Source organism: Dromiciops gliroides, chromosome 3 (assembly GCF_019393635.1).
Source record: "Dromiciops gliroides isolate mDroGli1 chromosome 3, mDroGli1.pri, whole genome shotgun sequence".
NCBI classification, from domain to species: Eukaryota; Metazoa; Chordata; class Mammalia; order Microbiotheria; family Microbiotheriidae; genus Dromiciops; species Dromiciops gliroides.
This window is the reverse complement of record NC_057863.1, coordinates 607,265,503-607,284,290: the sequence shown is the minus strand read 5'-3', so window position 1 is coordinate 607,284,290 and position 18,788 is coordinate 607,265,503. Positions and strand designations below refer to the sequence as shown.

Genomic DNA, 18,788 nt, shown 5'->3' with positions numbered 1-18,788 from the left:
GACAGGGACATCAGAGGGTATGTGGTCCAGCCTCTAAGAGGCCAGGACATCCTTAAAACAAGTTGTGGCCCAGTTTCCACTGGAAGGCCTAGAGAACCCACCATCCTACTTTTGTGTAGTTAAAAAAGCTTCCTGGGGCAGCTAGGTGGTGCAGTGGATAAAGCATGGGCCCTGGATTCAGGAGGGCCTGAGTTCAAATCTGGCCGCAGATACCTGACACTTACTAGCTGTGTGACCCTGGGCAAGTCACTTAACCCTCATTGCTGAAGAAGAAGAAGAAGAAGAACAACAACAACAACAACTTCCTTCTGCTGAGCCTCAGTGTAGCCCTCTGTGCCTTCGACCTGCCGGTCTTACTTCTGTCTTCTGATGCCAAGCAGAAGACATCGAATCCCTCTCCCATATACTAACCTAAGTCATTGTATGACATCATCCCCCCCCACACCAGCCATAATCTTCCCAAGACTAGAGACTGAGTTGCTGATGAGTCTACAATGTCACTGCCTTGCCTAAAATGTGATACCCAGAACTGAATCTAATATTCCACATGTGATCTGATAAGGGCAGGAAGCCAGGGGACTGTCTTGTCCCTCATTCAAGATAATCAACTTTTTCGAATACTGGCTAAGAACACACTAGCACTGGGGAAGCTAGGTGGCACAGTGGATAAGGCACTGGCCCTGGATTCAGGAGGACCTGAGTTCAAATCCGGCCTCAGACACTTGACACTTACTAGCTGTATGACCCTGGGCAAGTCACTTAACCCCCATTGCCCTGCCCCCCCCCAAAAAAATAGAACACGTTAGCATCTTTGACTGTTGAATTATACTGTTGACTCATGTTCATATTAATCCATTCAATCCCCCAGGCCCTTTTCATGTGACCTGCAGCCCTTTCCCCCAAATAAACAGTACTTGCATTTATATATTTATAATGCTTAAAAGTCTGCAAAGTGTTTTACAAATATTATTGCATTTTACTCTTACAACAACCCTGAGAGGGAGGTGCTGTTATTAATCTTCATTTTACAGATGAGGAAACTGAGGCAGACAGAGGTGAAGTGACTTGCCCAAACTAGTAAGTGTCTGGGACCAGTTTCAAACGTGCGTCTTCCCTGACTCCCAGGTCCTGTGTTCTATCCACTGCACCACCTGCCCTGATTTCCTAAACTCAAAGTGGGCATTTCCATTTATTGCTATTCCATTCCTTTTTTTCCTTTTTAAATTTCATTTGGGCCCATCCTTCTAACCAGATGAGATCTTGAATCCTGAATCATCTATTTTGTCTCAAGATGAAGGCCAATGGTCACCATACTTTCTAGAATAACCTTTAAGACTTTTAAAGACATCTGGCTACTTTTCCATGTGAATAACTCTTCCCCTACACACACACACACACACACACACACACACACACACACACACACACCCTCTCTATTCTTTTCTCAATAGACTTTATTTTCCAAACTTTCCATCCTCTGGATGCCATCCCTTTAACCTTCTCCAGCTCCCCCATTTCTGGTATTTCCTAGGCTAAGCCTTCTAAAAAGGCTCTGACTAGTTCTAAGAATAATGGAAAGAGGCCTTTGCTCCAGCCCTGAGATAATCTGAGAGAAGGAAGACAAGACCAGAGATGCCATGCTCATGCGGCTGATTTGGGCTATGAAACTCAAAGGTTTCTTTCCAGTTAATTTTTCTGGTCCATTTACATTCTGGGCCTATTTTAGTCCCCCCAATCATGCCTCCTGCTGAGGTGGTTATTGGCAGGCCACAAATTGGCCCAAATTCTAGATGGGGCCCATGCCCACGGTGGGATCTAATTTAACCTGCTCGGCTGCTCACCGCCAGGACAGCTGGAAATAGCTTGAGGTACAAGCGCATCCTTGCCCTGATTTAATGGGCTCTGTTAACGGGAATGGAAATGAGACCTGACTTGGCAGAGCGCAGAACCATGCTCTGGAAAAAAGGGTCTGACAGCTCAAACGCCAGCTTTCCCTTGCTTGGCTTGTAGATAAATCTATTAACAGTAACATCTCCTGGGGCACGGATGGGGGGGGGCTGTCTTTCTTCTGAGTGGCCCCATACCATGTTGGATTTAACATGCCACTGTATGGCAGATTCCAATATGGAGGTCCCAGTAAGCCTCCACCTGAGAGACTGGTAAGAGTTAGAAGGAACCCTTGTTCCTCAATAAGTATAGGAGAACTGAGTTCCAGCCCCACTTGGCCATTGATTTGCCAAGGGTTACCTTACGCAACATGCTCCTCTTGAACCTCGATTTCCCCATCCAACAAGACCTTGGGCAGCCTCAGGCTCAGAGCATAGCCTCAGAGGCTATGCAGTTCAACCCTCTCATTTTACAGATAAGGAAACTGAGGCTTGAGAGTTGAAGAGTTGTCTAGAATGAGGAAGATGATGACCCAGTCATCTCTGGGAGATTATATTCTGTTCTGACTGCCACATTTTAGGAAGGATGTGAACAAACTGGAGGACACCCAGAAGTGAAGGCTAACCAAGAAGTGGAGACCAGGCCATGCGTAGATTGATTGTAGGATGTGAGACTGCTTAGCCTTGGGGGGGGGGGTGGAGAAGGATTGGAGGGAACAATCACTTCCTTCAGGTGTTTCAAGAGCTGTCCCTGGGGCTCATTCTTCCTGGTCCCAGAGGACAGGACTAGAGTGTACACTTAATACTTGTTCAGTTGAATTGTTGAACAGATGGGTAGAAGTGGTGTGGTCTATGAAATGAGAAGGCTTGATAAGATGGTCTCTTAAGGATCATGTCAGCTTCAGCATTCTGGACTGGTTAAGGTCTCTCCCAGTCCTCAGAGTCTATATTCTACACATTCTCCTAGTTCTCATATTCTAGAATCCCTTTTGTCTCAAGCATTGTGTTCCAAGGTCCCTCTAACTTCGGCATGCTATGCTTTAAGTTCCCACCAGTCTCTGACATTTTATGTTCTAAGGACTCTTCCCATTCAGAATTCTGTATTCTGAAGCCCCTTCCAGCTCTAGCAGTCTACCTTCCAAAGCCTCTCTCGGTTCAGCCATACTATGCTCTGTTGTTGTTGAGTTGTTTCAATCGTGTGAGACTCTTCATGACCTCATTTGGGGTTTTCTTGGCAAAGACACTGGAGTGTTTGCCATTTCCTTTTACAGATAAGGAAATGGAGGCAAACAAGGTGAAGTGACTTGCCCCGGGTCACACAGCTATTAAGTGTCTGAGGCCAGACTTGAACTCAGGAAGATGAGTCCTCCTGACTTCTGGGCCAGCACTTTATCCACTGCCCCACGTAGTTGCCCCAGATTCTGTGCTCTAAGGACCCTCTAAGCTATGATCTAAGATTCCTCCCAGCTCTGACATTCTGTGATTCTATAATTTAATTAGGGTTGGTTCACACGAGGGAAGGCACAACATTCTGTAATTGGCCTTTGAGTATTGAGAAGTTGGTTGTAGGAAATGGGAAGGTTTAACTTGGAGATGAGAACAACTTAGGGAGCAGAGAACATAGTCACTGCCCTTGGTGCCGAATTAGTACTGGAAAGAACAAGGGGGTCCCTTAGTCTACTTCTCTCCTTCCTTGACACCCTGACCTACCTTGGCTACCAGGACCATTCTTGGTCTCTTCTCCACCTATCCAGGAGCAGCGAGAGCCCCTTCATCTAGGATTTGACTATTACCCACAATGGGAATATAGCTGAGAACAGGAATATGAACACCTGGAAGGCAGTTAGTTACATCTAGTCTAAAATTATTCTGGCCATGAGTGAGATAAGGTTCCAGCTTCTCAGAATGGGAAGGACCAGGCATTCCCTAAACCAGCCTCCTTCCTGGCTTATGAATCCCTCTAGACCTCCAAGGATTTCTTCAGCCTTTGCTTGGAGGTTCAGTGGGCATCTTGTGTCTGTGTTGGACAACCCAGGTTATCATGGCATTCAGCTCAATTTAAACATTTATGAAGCACCTACTGTGTGTCAGACACTGTAGTACAGGCTGGGGGCTACAAAGACAAAAATGAAAGTGCCTGCCCTCCAAGAGATTCCATACCATTTCCTCTATGACATGGAGTCAGGCGAGCAGGGTTTGAATAGTGCTCTACCCATTATTAGCTGTGTGATTTGAGGTAAGTCATATTCTCTTTCCAAGTGGGCTTCTGTTTGACTTTGACCAGTTTATTTCCAATAGCATTCTATAACCCTGTAAGTAGATTTATACTTGGGCTGCTGTTCTATGAGAAGCCCTAAGGAAAAAATCCCTGTCTACAAGAGATGTATTATATACATACATACATATATACATACAGATATAGATATATAATTTCTAGAATTTATATAGCACTTTGCCCAAAGGACTATAAAACTTTGCCTAGGGGGGCAGCTAGGTGGCGCAGTGGATAAAGCACTGGCCCTGGATTCAGGACGACCTGAGCTCAAATCTGGCCTCAGACACTTAAGACTTACTAGCTGCGTGACCCTGGGCAAGTCACTTAACCCCCATTGCCCCTCAGAAAAAAACAACAAACAAACAAAAAAACTTTGCCTACCCTTTGACCCAGCAATACCACTATTAGGGCTTTTTCCCAAAGAGATCATAAAAAAGGGAAAAGGACCCACATACACAAAAATATTTATAGCTGCTCTTTTTGTGGTGGCAAGAATTTGGAAACTGAGGGAATGCTCATCAATTAGGGAATGGCTGAACAAGTTGTGGTATATGAATGTAATGGAATACTATTGTGCTGTAAGAAATGATGAGCAGGTGGATTTCAGAGAAACCTGGAAGGACTTGCATGAACTGATGATGAGTGAGATGAGCAGAACCAGAACATTGTACACAGTATCAACAACACAGTATCAACTGTGATAGACTTGATTCTTCTCAGCAATACAATGGTCCAAGATAGTTCCAAAGGACTCATGATAGAAAATGCTCTCCAAATCCAGAAAAAAAAGAACTGTTGAATCTGGATACAGATCAAACCATACTACTTCTATTGTTTTTGTTGTTGTTTTTCTTTTTTTGAGGTTTTTCCTTTTTGCTCTGATTCTTCTCTTATTACATGACTAATGCAGAAATATGTTTAATGTGATTGTACATATATAACTTATATCAAATTACTTGCTGTCTTGGGGAGGGGGGAGGGGAGGGATGGAGAAAAATTTGAAACTAGAAATCTTATAAAAACAAATGTTGAAAATTATCTCTAAATGTAACTGGAAAATAATCAAATATTTATATGGGAAAAAAGAATTTATATAATAGTTTTAGGTTTGCAAAGACTTTTATGACTATTATCTCATGTTATCCTCACAACATCTCTGGGAGGTATGTGCTTTTATTACTATTCCCATTTTTACAGTTTAGGAAACTGAGGCAAACTGAGGCTAAATTACTTAGCCTGAGTCACACAGCTAGTAATGGTGTGAGGCTGGATTTGAACTTACATCTCTCTTTAGGAGGGGCAGGTAGGTGTCTATGTGGTTAGAGCATGGGCCCTGGAATCAGAAGGACCTGAGTTTAAAGGTGACCTTAGATACTTCCTAGCTGTGTGACTCTGGGTAAGTCATTGAACCCTGTTTGCCTTAGTTTCCTCCTCTGTAAAATGAACTGGAGAAGGAAATGGCAAATCACTCTGGTGTCTTTGCCAAGAAAACCTCAAATGGAGTCATGAAGAGTTGGATACAACAGCAGCAACAACTTGCTTTGGGAAGAGGGGCTGGGGGCATAGGCAGGGAACTGGGGGCAAAACAGAGAAGAGTCAAATGCCTTGACCTTTGTATCCCCAGTATGAGCATAGTGTCTAGCACATAGGGAGCACTTAATAATTACTTATTGACTAACTGAGCACAAGAGAAAAGGCCAGGCTAGCCCCTGCCCCAGGCCAGCATCTCCTGGCCCATGGCCTAGCACTGACTGGCCAGAGCAGTCCTCTTAATCCTGAGTCCCTCTGAGGTGATCAACATGGCCGAATTTGAATGTGTCCTCCCTGCTTGTACCTTCATGTAAGTGAGGAATCCCCTGTGTCTTCTCTCTGTACAGGTTAAGAATATCCGCAGGGTCCTCAACAGAACTGAGAAGCCCAAAGGCCTTTATCCCAACTTCCTCAGCCCTGTCAGCGGCAGCTGGGTCCAACGTACGTAGCTCAATCCTCTGGGATGTGTGTGCTTGCTGAAGAAGGCTGGGGCGGGGGGCAGAAGTGCGGGGTTGGGGAGGGGGGTGTTTTGTTAGTGATGTTACTAATCATTATCAAGAGTACTTATTATTTATGACTAATAATAGCTCTATAGGCAGCAGGGCATAGTAAATCCTGGATTCAAGTCCCAACTCTGACATGTACTGGCTGTGTAGCCCTGGGGAAGTCACTCAGCCTCTTAGGGGCCCAGGTATGTCTCTAAGAGGATAAGTTTTAGTGAAGGTGCTGACCTACACGGGCAGAGACTTTTCTTACTGAGAGTACCCTTCACCTGCAAAACCACAGGTCCAGTGTAAATAATTCTTGCTAGTGGGGCAACTGGGTGGCACAGTGGATCAGGCACCAGCCCTGGATTCAGGACTACCTGAGTTCAAATCCGGCCTCAGATACTTGACACTTAACTAGCTGTGTGACCCTGGGCAAGTCACTTAAACCCAATTGCCTCACCAAAATAATAATAATAATAATAATAATAATAATAATTCTTGCTAGATCACATTTATAGGGCATTTAAAGATTTGCAAAGCACTCTAACTATAAATATCATCTCATGTTATCCTCCCAACAACCCTGAGAGGTTGGAGTGGAAAGTTACTTATATCTGTCTATCTATAGATATACAATTAAGCCACCATCATTATTATTATTATTTTTACATATGAGAAAACTGAGGTAGATAGAGGTTAAATGATTTGGCCAGGCCACACAAATTTAAGGTTTGCAAAGGATAGATAGATAGATAGATAGATAGATAGATAGATAGATAGATAGATAGATAGATAGATAGATAGATAGAAAGAAAGAAAGAAAGAAAGAAAGATAGATAGATAGATAGATAGATAGATAGATAGATAGATAGATAGAAAGATAGATAGATAGAAAGATAGATAGATAGATAGAAAGATAGATAGATAGATAGATAGATAGATAGATAGATAGATAGATAGATAGATAGATAGAAAGATAGATAGATAGATAGATAGATAGATAGATAGATAGATAGATAGATAGATAGATAGATAGATAGACAGATAGAAAGATTGATTGATAGATGATAGAAAGAAAGCTAGATAGATAGACAGACAGACAGACATGGACATGGACATGGACATAGATATAGAAATTCATTTGGTCCTCACAACAACCTCATGGGATATGTGCAATTATTCCCATTTTTATAGATGAGGAAACTGAGGTAAATAAAAATGATATGACTTGCCCAGGGTCACACAGCTAGTCTCTGAGGCTAGATCAGAACACAGGTCTTCCTGATCCAGGCTCAGTGCTCTATCCACTGTACCATCAAACTATTTCTCATAACAGTAATAGTAAGGATAGGTACTGGACCTGTAATTTCACTGGTATAGGAAACTTCCAGGTGAGGAAGCTCCCTCTACCAATGCAGGTTAGCACCTTCTCTGCAACTTGTCATCTTAGATGTTGCCTAGAGCACTTAGAGATTAAGATACTTGCCCAGGGTTACATAGCCAGTATGTGTCAGAGACAGAATTTGAACCCACGTCTTCCTGACTCTAAGCTGCTTCTAACAGTAACAATAAGAACAGTTCATATTTCTATTGTGCTTTCTGGTTATGGAACATTTGCACTTTTGTCATGACTTTTGAGCCTCATCATAGCCCTGTGAGGGGTCTCACCTAGGCATAAAGGTCTGCTTCAAAACATAGAATACTTTCACCTCCCTTCCTAACCAGTCCTTTCTCTACTCCGTTAGGCTTCTTTCTACACCACAAGCATTCATTAACCACCTCCCAGGCACTAAGCAAGTGCTCTGCTCCTGCTACATCTCTGCCTTTTCAATCATATCTCAAGTTTCCACTGCAGCTGGATGCCTCTATCCTCTGGGGCAACAGCCTTCACAAGTGGGGGATGACTGATTCAAACTTTGCTCATTGTCCCCCCTTCTTATACCCCCGTGTGGACCTCCTGCCTTGGTCCACAGATAGGGGTTCCTTCACCCTTCCACATCTTCCCCAGTCCAGGTCAGAGATAAGACAAGAAACTAAGGACCTCAGGACCCTTCCCCCATGCTGACACCTAGAGTGTTTGCCAAGGCTACTTACAGGATGGGGTGCAGCCATCAGACTCCAACAGGGAAGCTTCTAAAGACTATAAAATCTGCTTTCACTCGCAGGGGCTGTGGCCCTGACGGCTGCTTGGGGAGCCCTAAACAATTGGAACAAGAGCAGATTGTGTTTGGCCGGCCCTGTCACTCCTAAGTCCCTCTGAGGAGGAGATCAGCTTAGGCCAAGGAAGGATGCTTTTTCTGGCTCGGCACATCTGGTACATGACTGCTATGAAACAGATGCTCAGTGACAACAAGACTGTGATGAGGGACCCAGAGTGCAGAGAGAGAGCCTGGAGGCACTGAGCAAAAGAGGGGAGCTGGGTCAGGCCATGGAGTGGCCAGCCCGAGGACCTGGGTTCAAATCTAGGTTCCGATAACTTCTTAGCTGTGATCTTGGGGGTATCATATAACCTCTTCAGGCTCCTGTTTCCTCATGTATGAAATGAGAGGTGCAGTGGAAAGAACTCTGGGTTTGCAGTCTGAGGACCTGGGTTCAAATCCAGTCTCTTGTTACTTTACCACTCCTGTGACCACAGCCAAGTCCCTCATCTTTGGGCCTGTTTTCTCAATATGTAAAATGGGGGCATTGGACTGTTATCTCTAAGGTTCCTTGCAGTTCCAGCTCTGTGAGTTATGATCCTATGTGGGAGTTGGATTAGGTCAGGGGTTCTTAACTTGGGATCCATGGTTGGATGTCAGGAAAAACCTAGATGGGGAAAAAAGTTTTAGTTTTCTTTTCACTAACCTCTAACTGAAATTTAGCATTTTCTTTAATTATGAAAGTAGGCGGGGGCAGCAAGGTGGCAGTGGATAGAGCACCGGCCCTGGAGTCAAGAGGACCTGAGTTCAAATCCAACCTCAGACACTTGACACTTACTAGCTGTGTGACCCTGGGCAAGTCACTTAACCCCAATTACCTCACAAAAAAGAAAGAAATGAAAAGAAAAAAAAGAAAGTAAGTAGGCAACAAACATTGTGAGTAGGGGTCCTCAAACTCTACCAGATTGCCCAAGGGGTCCTAGGCATAAAAGGTGAAGATCCCCTGGATTACACAATGCCTTGGAAGGTCCCTTCTAACCCCAAATCCTGTGCTCCCAGAAGGCCAGGCAGGCTCTTTCATCACTGGCTTCACCCATATTTCCTTCCTAATTTTTCTCTGTACTTACACTGAGAAGACTGGAATCCTTGACTCTCAGTCCTAGACAAAAGGGGCACAAGAGAGCTTCAAATACAACTCCAACCTAATCAGGAGCTCCCTGCATAGGAGACAGCCAGATGATGCAGTGGAGAGAGCACAGAACTTGGAGTCAGAAAGACTGCGTTCAAAACCTTCCTCAAATGCTTCCTGGGCAAGTCATGTAATCGCTCTGTGCCTCAGTTTCCTCATCTGTAAATATGGGGGACAATAGCATGTATCTCACTGGGTTATTATAGTGAATATCAAATGAGTTAACAGAGGTGAAGTACTTTGCAAACCTTAAAGTACTACATAAATGCTAATTGTTGTTCTTATTGTTATCTCTGACAAGTAGCCATTAAAACTCTATATGCAGGGCAGCTAGGTGGCACAGTGGATAAGGCACTGGCCCTGGATTCAGGAGGACTTGAGTTCAAATCCAGTATCAAACACTTGACACTTACTAGCTGTGTGACCCTGGGAAAGTCACCTAACCCTCATCGTCCCACCAAAAACAAAACAAAAAACAAAACAAAACTCTATATGACAGGGAACTTACTACCCTTTCAGGCTGCTCAGCAATACTGGTCTTCCCACCAAGGGAAAGTTAATAAAGAATAGAAGACTTTCCAAACTGGGTAAATAATGAGAACCACAGAGGGCCAGATATTTTCAGGACAGTCTTGCAAATAGGCTAAAATACCCATGGAAAGCCAGGATTTCTGCCAACAAATGGTCATCTTTGGACACATAGGGTGTGCTCGGTACTGCTGGGGCACAAAGAAGTAGAAAGCTCAGACTTCCCTGCCAGATCCCCGCTGCCTGTCTGGTGGGTGAAATAAGACATATATACCTGGTAATTAGAAACACAAGACAGGATGTGCTAAGTGCCCAATGGGCAGAACACATGGGAAGCTCTGGGGCTGCTCAGAGGAGGCATCAGTGTGGGCTAGGGCGTTCTGCAAATAATTCCTGGAGGAGGCGTGCCTTGGACTAGACCCTGAAAAAAAAAAATTTCCATCGGAGGAGAATATGGAATTGAGGGGGTGGTTCAGTCATTTATCCTGGATTTTTCTTGTTTATACATAGTTTTTGCATGTTGCTTTGGTGACTACTGCTTGTGGGACCTATAGCAAGTCATTAAATCTCTGATATATAATCAAGGCCTGAGATTTGGAGGCCGGGCAGCCTCCGCAGTAGAGGTTCTTATCCTGGATTCCATAAAAACAATGTAATTTAGTATAACTGGTTTCTCTTGTCATCCTGTTTGATTTTATGCAGTTGAAAATATCATTTTTGAGAAGATATCCTTAGGCTTTCTCAGGCTGACAAAAGAAGGATAATGATATATAAAAGGTTAAAAATCCCCAGCTGGTGGGGGGAGGGGGGGAAGCTAGGTGGCACAGTTGGATAAAGCATTGGCCCTGGATTCAGGAGAACCTGAATTCAAATCCAGCCTCAGATACTTGACACTTACTAACTCTGTGACCCTGGGTCTCAGTGCCCTGCAAAAAAAAAAATCACTGGTTATGAGATTATAACTGATTTAGAGGTGGGGGGGGGGAGACTTTAGAAGCCATCTGCTCCACCACCCCCCTCCTCGATTTTACAGATTAGGAACTGAAGCCCGGGGAAGTTAAGTGACTTGTCCAAGGTAATACAGGGAATGTATCCACAGGTAGCTTTTCCAGCCAAGGTCCTCTAACTCCAAAGTCAAAGTACTCTTTCCACGATGCCAGGCGGAACATGCATTGGCAAAGGGGAGTTTCTTTACTAGACTAGTCAATGAAATAAGTTGGGATTTGGTTCCTCTCACCTCCCCCCCCCCAATCAAAATCATCATTATCGTCATTATTTTACAGAGTGTCCCAAAAATCTTAGTGCAGTCTTGGGCTTTAATACATTTTTAAATGCTCTAAGATTTGGAGGACAGCCTGAATAGAGAGAGATACAGCAACCTGAGAGTCCTTGACATCGAGGTGATAATTGTACCTATGAGAACTGACGAGACAGAGGATGTGAGTGTCCAGAGAGTAGAGAAGAGGGCCCAGGGCAGAGCTCTGAGGATCATCACCATGCTCCGGGGACCATGCCTGGGAAGGAGCAGGAAGAGGAACAGGAGGAGGAAGCAGCCTCCCAGGAGCCAAGAAAAGAGAAAAACCGAGATAGAGACACAGAAAGAAAAGATGGAGACGAGACAGAGAAGGGGGAGGGGGAGGGAGGGAAGGAAGGAGGAAGATGTGGTCAGCATTAGCAGTGAGTTGCCCCTTCTATCTCAAAGTCTGTGTTCATCTCCAAACCTTTTGTGCATCCATCTCTGACATGCATAGGACCATAGATTTAGAGCTGAAAGAGACCTCAGAGACCACCTAATCCAATTTCCTCTTTTTACAGATGGGGAAACTGAGGCCCAGGGAGGGTAAAATTACTTTTCCAAGGTTACACAGATAATAAGTGGTAGAAGCAAGCTTTGAACCTAGGCCCTCTGACTCCACGATCAGAATTCTTTCCCTTGTACGTGCTGCCCCCTTTAAAACAGTCTCTGTTCTAAGACTCCTCCCAGCTCTGACTTTTGTTTTTGTTCTAAGGCCCCTTTCCTCTCTGACATTTAATGTTCTGAGGTTCCTCCCAGCTCTGACATCCTGGGTTCTAAGGGCCCTCCCAGCTCTGACATCCTGGGTTCTAAGGGCCCTCCCAGCTCTGACATCCTGGGTTCTAAGGGCCCTCCCAGCTCTGACATTTAGATTCTCTCTGAGTGGAATGGGCAGTTTCCTCCTCTACAAGTGGTATGATGACACCCATCTCCGAGGACACTGGTCATCCGATGAGACAATGAAAGCCCTTTGAAAACTGCAGGCCTCGTCTCTTGTTACTGAGGCCTCTCTGCAGTGCTAGAAACAGGAAGAGCCTCCTCTGGGGTCCCCAAGGCCCTGAGCACTGTGGAGTTCTTTGCATATCTATGAGGCCAGAGGTCCAGGAATGATGACCCCCTCAGCAGTGAGCTCATTCCAGGGTGACCCCTGGCAAAAACCACTGACAAAAGCAGAAGGTATTTTTGCCAGCACCTGGAGAAAAGGTCGGTCTGAATTACTGATGATGGTCACGGGAGCAGACAGTTGGAGAATTGTTGCTTCTCTTCACTGTAAGACATTGACTGGAAGGAGACAAACTCTTTTGCATAAAGGCCGAGCCGCAGACCCCCGAGCAGGGTGGGCAGCCTCGGCCTAAACACTTACCTTTCTTTTCAATCCAAGAGCAGGCCTCCTGCAGGGAACCATAATTCTTCCTCACGCTGTGCCGAGAGCCCCAGGCTGGGCGAGAATCTGTTATGCATGGAAAATTGTTCTCCATTAATAAAATATGAGGCCTGGGGTGGGCAGAGAGCAGGCATGTGCTTATGGATTAAGGGAAAAGAGCATTGGTCATGGAGCCAAAACACCAGTCCTGATACCTGCAAGCTGGCTGTGCCCCACAGCAAGGCAAGAAGCTTTGGCTTCCCCATCTGGGAAGTGGGCACGATCATGCCCTGTCTACCACAGAGCACTGTTGTGAAAAAAGCATTCTGTAAACCTTGAAGCACCGGGCATGGGAGCCGTGAGAGAATATCCGAAAGGGTCCTTAAAACAGGGAACGTGAGAGCTGGGAAGGGCCTTAGAACAGGGAATGTCCAATTTAAAAGGGATCTTAGAACACGAAATGTGAGAACTGGGAGAGAACTTAGGGATCATCTCCTTAAACCCCGCAATTTTTGAGATGAAACTGAGGTCCAGAGAAAGGGAAGTTACTTGTCCAAGGTCATATTTAGTCAGAGTCAGTGCTGGGACTACCCTCCCCCATCCTGGTCCCCATCCCTCCCTAACCTCAGTCTGACCTCTTTGACTTCAGTCTGTCCTCATGGTTCCATCCAGGTCAGAGACAGACATTAGAACAAGCCTCAGCAATACCACTTGCCTCAGCCTGGGGACTGCAGCCTGAGAGAAGTTGGTGGGGGGGACTATCATTATCCCCATTTTATAGATTAGGAAACTGAGACTGAGGGACATTAAGTGACTTGCCCAAGGTCACACAGCAAGTGAATGAGGCTGGATTGAACCCAGGTGCTCCTGATTCCAAGTGCATAACTCCACTATTCCTAACTGCCTAGAGATGGGGATGGGGGTGGGGTGGAAGGGATGGTACCTCCCACAATTCTTTCAGAACATCAGAGGGCCAGAGCCTAGTGGTGCAGCAGTGCCAAGTGAGTGAGTCGGCCTAGGGAGCCGTACACAGTGGGCGCTTAATAAATGCTGATTGGCCAAAATGGCTGGAAAGCTTCTTTTCACCTGATTGCCCCTCCATTAATTGTTGGACTCCATTTATTCTAATTTGCTAAATTTAAACCCTGTTCTTTTCTGAAGCCTTTTCTCTGGAGGGTTTAAGTGACTAAATTAAGTCTCATTTGCACTTCTTTAGCCATTTATGAACCTGCCCAGCATTAATTACCATGTATGTCATTGAGTAATAAAAGTCTCTGAACTCTCTACCATCTGATTATGTTTGAAAAAAACCCACAGCTCATTTACACTTAATAACTGGAAGGCCCTGCTCCACTCAGATGATTTATGTCTGCTTTGGAAGAGGCCTGTACATTTTGCCCAGATAATCGTGAACATTCAGCCAGGGACGATCTTCAAGTCGTAGAATTGTGGAAACTTAGAACTTGGTGGGTTACGGAGAAGGACACCTAGTCCATCCCCTACCTGAGCATGAATCCCTATTCAGCACGCCCAACAGGTGGCTATCCATGCTCCATTCAAAGACCTTGAAAGGCAGGGAACTCAAAGCCACCTTGTAGTCATTTTGTTTGTATTTAGTATGGCCCTGGATTCAGGAGGACCTGGGTTCAAATCCGGTTTCAGACAATTACTAGCTGTGTGACCCTGAGCAAGTCACTTAACCCTTATTGCCCCACAAAAAAAAAAAAAAGGAAAGAAAGAAATTCCCAAGTGGGGTCAAGGAGAGTCAGACATGACTGAAATAACTGAACAAAAACAGTGACAACAGGATGTACTTATACATGCATGTGTCTCACCCAATGGAATGTGAGCTCCTGTAGAGGATGAACTGTTTCCCTTCTGTCTTTGTAAGCCAAGCACTGAGCATACACCTGGCACGGCTGGGTACTTTCATCAAAGCTTATCAATTTACTGACCTCCAGGCAGCCCATTCTACTTTAGGACAATTTTAATTGCTTTTTTGTTTTTGTTTTTGTTTTTCGTTAAATTGAGCTGAAATCTGCTTCCCTCTAATGACATAACCCTAGAGCTAAAAGGAACCTCAGGGGCTGTCTTATCCAACCTTCTCATTCTAGAGCTGAAGAACTGAGGCCCAGAGAGGGGAAGACTTGTCCAAGGTCCCCCAGGTAGTATAGGGAAGAGGCAGGATTTGAACTCAGGCCCCTGGCTCTAAAAGCATTGTTCTTTATGATGAACCACAGTGTTCACCACCTGCTTCTCATTCCCTAATTCTGTCCCCCAGAGCAGGTCTTATCACTTTTTCACACAAAAACTCCAGTAATAGAAGATATAGACCATGCCCCATCCCCAATCCTCTCTCCTCCAGGCTTACCCCACCCCATTTCTTCAATCACTCCTCATGTGGCATGGTCTCTGCTCCCCTCACAATCTGTCACCCTTCTTCATTCTTTCAAAGTCTAATTCCTTCCCTCCCTCCTTCCCTTCTTTCTTTCCTTCCTTCCTTCCTTCCTTCCCTCCTTCCTCCCTCCCATTCTTCCTTCCTTCCTTCCTCTTACTGACTAACTCCGCACCAGCCTTCAGCCCCCAGACAAGAACTCTGTGCATGGGCGGCCGCTCCAGGTTGCCTGGCCAGTTATGTGGTAACCCTTCTTGTGCCTCCTCTCTCCTCACAGACCACGTCTCTATTGGAGGACTCGGGGACAGTTTCTATGAATATTTAATCAAGGCCTGGTTGATGTCAGCCAAGACAGACATAGAAGCTAAAAATATGTACTATACCGCCCTCGAGGTAAGAAGCTGGTTTGTCCTTTTGGTCACAGGTTGGTAATTAGCTGCCTATAATCACTGAATCCTAGAGCTGATGAGGATGGGGGGGGGGGGGTCATCTGAACCATATCCTGGGTAGCACAGGGACTTTCAAATGTCCTGAAGTCAAAGTCTTTTCCTAGAGCTTTATATAACAGGTGCAGGGCAGCCCTTATCAGAAGTGTGCCCCTCCCACTGCCACTGGCAGAGGGGATAGGTCTGCCTGGAAAGAGAAAACACAAATGCTCATTGTTCCTCTGACAGCCCCCACCCACAGTCCATGCAGCAGAAAAGAGACATAAAGATACAATGAATGATGGGAGGAAAGGAAGGAAGGAATGAGGAAAGGAAGGAATGAAGGAACACAAAGGGAAGGGAAGGAAGAATGGGAGGGAGGGAGGAGGCAAGGAAGGGAGGAAGAATAGGAGGGAGGAAGGAGGCAAGGCAAGGAAGGAAGGAAGGAAGACAGAAAGACAGAAAGAAAGAAAGAAAGACAAAAAGAAAGAACAAAAGAAAGGAAGAAAGGAAGGACTTCCTTTCTTACTAGAGGTCAGGCACTGTGCTAAGTGTTGTGAATACAAAATACAAAACTGAGACAGCCCTGCCCTCAAAAAAACCCATTGGAATGAGGAAGACAAGGCCCATGGAAGAGCAGAGTAGGGGCCAATGAAGGGAATTTGGCTCTGGGAAGTCCCGGGTCTGATACTAGACAATCCAGCTGCTTCCTTCCATCTTCATCCATTAAGTATTTGGTGCAACTCCCCCTCCCCTCCCCTACTCTACAGATGAAGAAGTAGATCAATTAAGTGATTCCAGATCACAGGGTTCTAGATTTCAAGCTGGGAAAGGCCTTAGAGGTCTCTATTCCTTTTTGCCTATGAGAAGACTCAGACCCAGAAGAATAAGGGACTTGGGATCATAGGCTTCTAGATTTAGAGTTAGTTCAAGGTCATTTTCCAGATGAGGAAAGCCCACAGAGAGTAAATGTCTTGGCACAAGAAGTGGTGGAGATGGCATTTGAACCTTGGCCCTCTGGCTTGAAATTCCATAGTTTTTTCCACTCCACCACTGTCTCTGCCCAAACTCCTGAGTCTTGCCCAGGTCTCTTTCTTACCCTAGGAACAATTCATCCCGCCCAAAGGCACCAAAGTGTGACCAACTTAATTGTCTGCCAGCACCTGGTATTAACCCCTTTCCTTCCTTAATGTACCAGGTAACTGAGAGTCTCTACAAGCTGCTTTAATGGAGACAAAATGACAATACAATGTGTGCTTTACCTTGTCCCCAAGACTCTCTTTTAACGGCAGGGCTGACAGCCCCTTCCCAAGGGGTAAACCCTTTCCATACCATCCCCAATAAGCCCTTATCCAGCCTGTGTTTTTAACATGCCCAAAGATGGGGAACCCCTCCCCCACAGAGGCAAATCTTTCTACAATGAGACAGTTGAGACTTTTAGAAAGTTTTTCCTGATACTAAGCTGGGGTTGATTATTTCTGATTTGTTGTTATTGAATCATTTCAATCATGTCTGACTCTTCTTAGGGTTTTCTTGGAAGATACTGCAGTAGTTTGTCATTTTCTTCTCTAGCTCATTTTACAGGTGAGGAAACTGAGGTAAACAGGGTGAAGTGACTTGTCCAGGGTAACGCAGCTAGTAAGTGTCTGAGGCTGGATTTTAACTTCATAAGATGAGTCTTCCTGACTCCAGGCCTAGTATTATATCCACTGCATCCACCAGTTGCCCCTATCTCTGATCTATCCTGTACTTACCTTGTTTTCCCATAGTTATTGGCTTGATGTCTCCTTGTTTGACTATGAGCTCCTTGAGGACAGGGGCTTTGTTTTGCCTTTCTTTGTATATCCAATGTTTAACTCAGTGTCAGGAACACAGTAGGTGCTTAATAAATGCCTGTTGACTAACTGACTGAAATGTGTTTCCCTGTAACTGCCTCTCAGTGCTCCTAGCCCTGCCCTGTTGGGCCAAGCAGAACAAATGTGCAGTAGAAGGAGAATGCTCCTCCTTGGAATCAGAGAATCTGGGTTCAAATGTTATCACTGCCTGCTATCACACTACCTGTGTCACCTTGGCAGGGGATGGGGGTGAGGGGTGAAGTAGAATCAGTTCACTTCGATGGATCTTGGTTTTCTAACTTGTAAAATGAGGGAGTTAGACTAGAGACACCTAAGGGGTCCAGTGGATAGAGTGCTGGACTTGGAGTCCGGAAGATTTGAGTTCGAATACTGCCTCAGACGCTAGTTTGCTGAGTGATCCAGGGTAAGTCACTTAACTTTTATCAGCCTCAGTTTCTTTATCTGTAAAATGGAGCCAATAGGGATATCTACCTCAGAGGTAGGGATCAAATGAGGTAAAGACCTGTATAAAGTGTTTTGCCAGCTTTAAAGCTCCGTTTAGATGCTAGCTTTTATTATTAGAGGGGACTGGGTGGCCTCTGAGGTCCTCTCCCAATCCAGAGCTATGATCCCTCTTCCCCAGGATAACTCTTCTAATACTTGGAAGTCAATGGTCACCTAACTGCCCCCCCACACCCCTACCCCTGGCTGACTACCCCCAGCTCACACTCCAGGAAGAGATTTAGAAAGAACTGTGAGCGGTGACAAGTGGCCTAAGCTAGCAAAGACCTAGATCTCTGATCTCACACCAATGTTAATGTTTCATTTAATATTCCAGAGCTTTGCCTTTCTCTGCATCCCCAATGCTACTTAGCACAATGCCTGGCACATAGTAGGCTCTTAATAAATGCTTCTTGACTTGCCCGTTTGCTTATGGTGTGTGTGTGTATGTGTGTGTATGTGTGTGTGTGCATACGTGCATGTGTATGTATGTGCGTGTGTGTATTGCATGTGTGTGTATGTGTGTGTGCGTATAAGTGTTGGAATCCAAAGGGACATTCTCAAGCCAAGAGCAGCTGTGCTTCTTGCCCTCAGGGAGCCTATAGCCCAACTTGAAGCATAGGATAGCAATAAACCCATGTTGTAGAGTCCTGTGCCCATATACACCCATAATGCCAGGATCAGAATGGGTGCTGGGAGGGGAGGGACAAAAATAGTCATCCATCGGTCCCACCCCTCAAGGAGTTTACATTCTATTCAAGGTAGGGGTGGGATCCGGGAAACAGTATGGAGCAGGAGGATCTAGCAGTACCCACATAAGTATAATATGAGGTACAGAGTGATGAGACTCAGACCAAGTTCTTGAGGAATACTTAAGGAGGAATAAATTCCTGGTAACAGAAGGGACCAAAGTAGGCAGCACTGGGTGCCAACCCTGAATC

General features: G+C 45.2%; 1 protein-coding gene across 1 annotated transcript in view; it reads left to right on the top strand.

Annotated features, from left to right (window-relative positions):
* Window positions 1–18,788, top strand: part of MAN1C1 (mannosidase alpha class 1C member 1) — a 231,154-nt gene that overhangs the window by 201,968 nt on the left and 10,398 nt on the right. Inside the window, exons 7-8 of the mRNA XM_043997940.1 lie at window positions 6,039–6,132; window positions 15,364–15,479. Coding sequence (XP_043853875.1) covers window positions 6,039–6,132; window positions 15,364–15,479 — 210 coding nt within the window. The remainder of the gene's footprint in view (window positions 1–6,038; window positions 6,133–15,363; window positions 15,480–18,788) is intronic.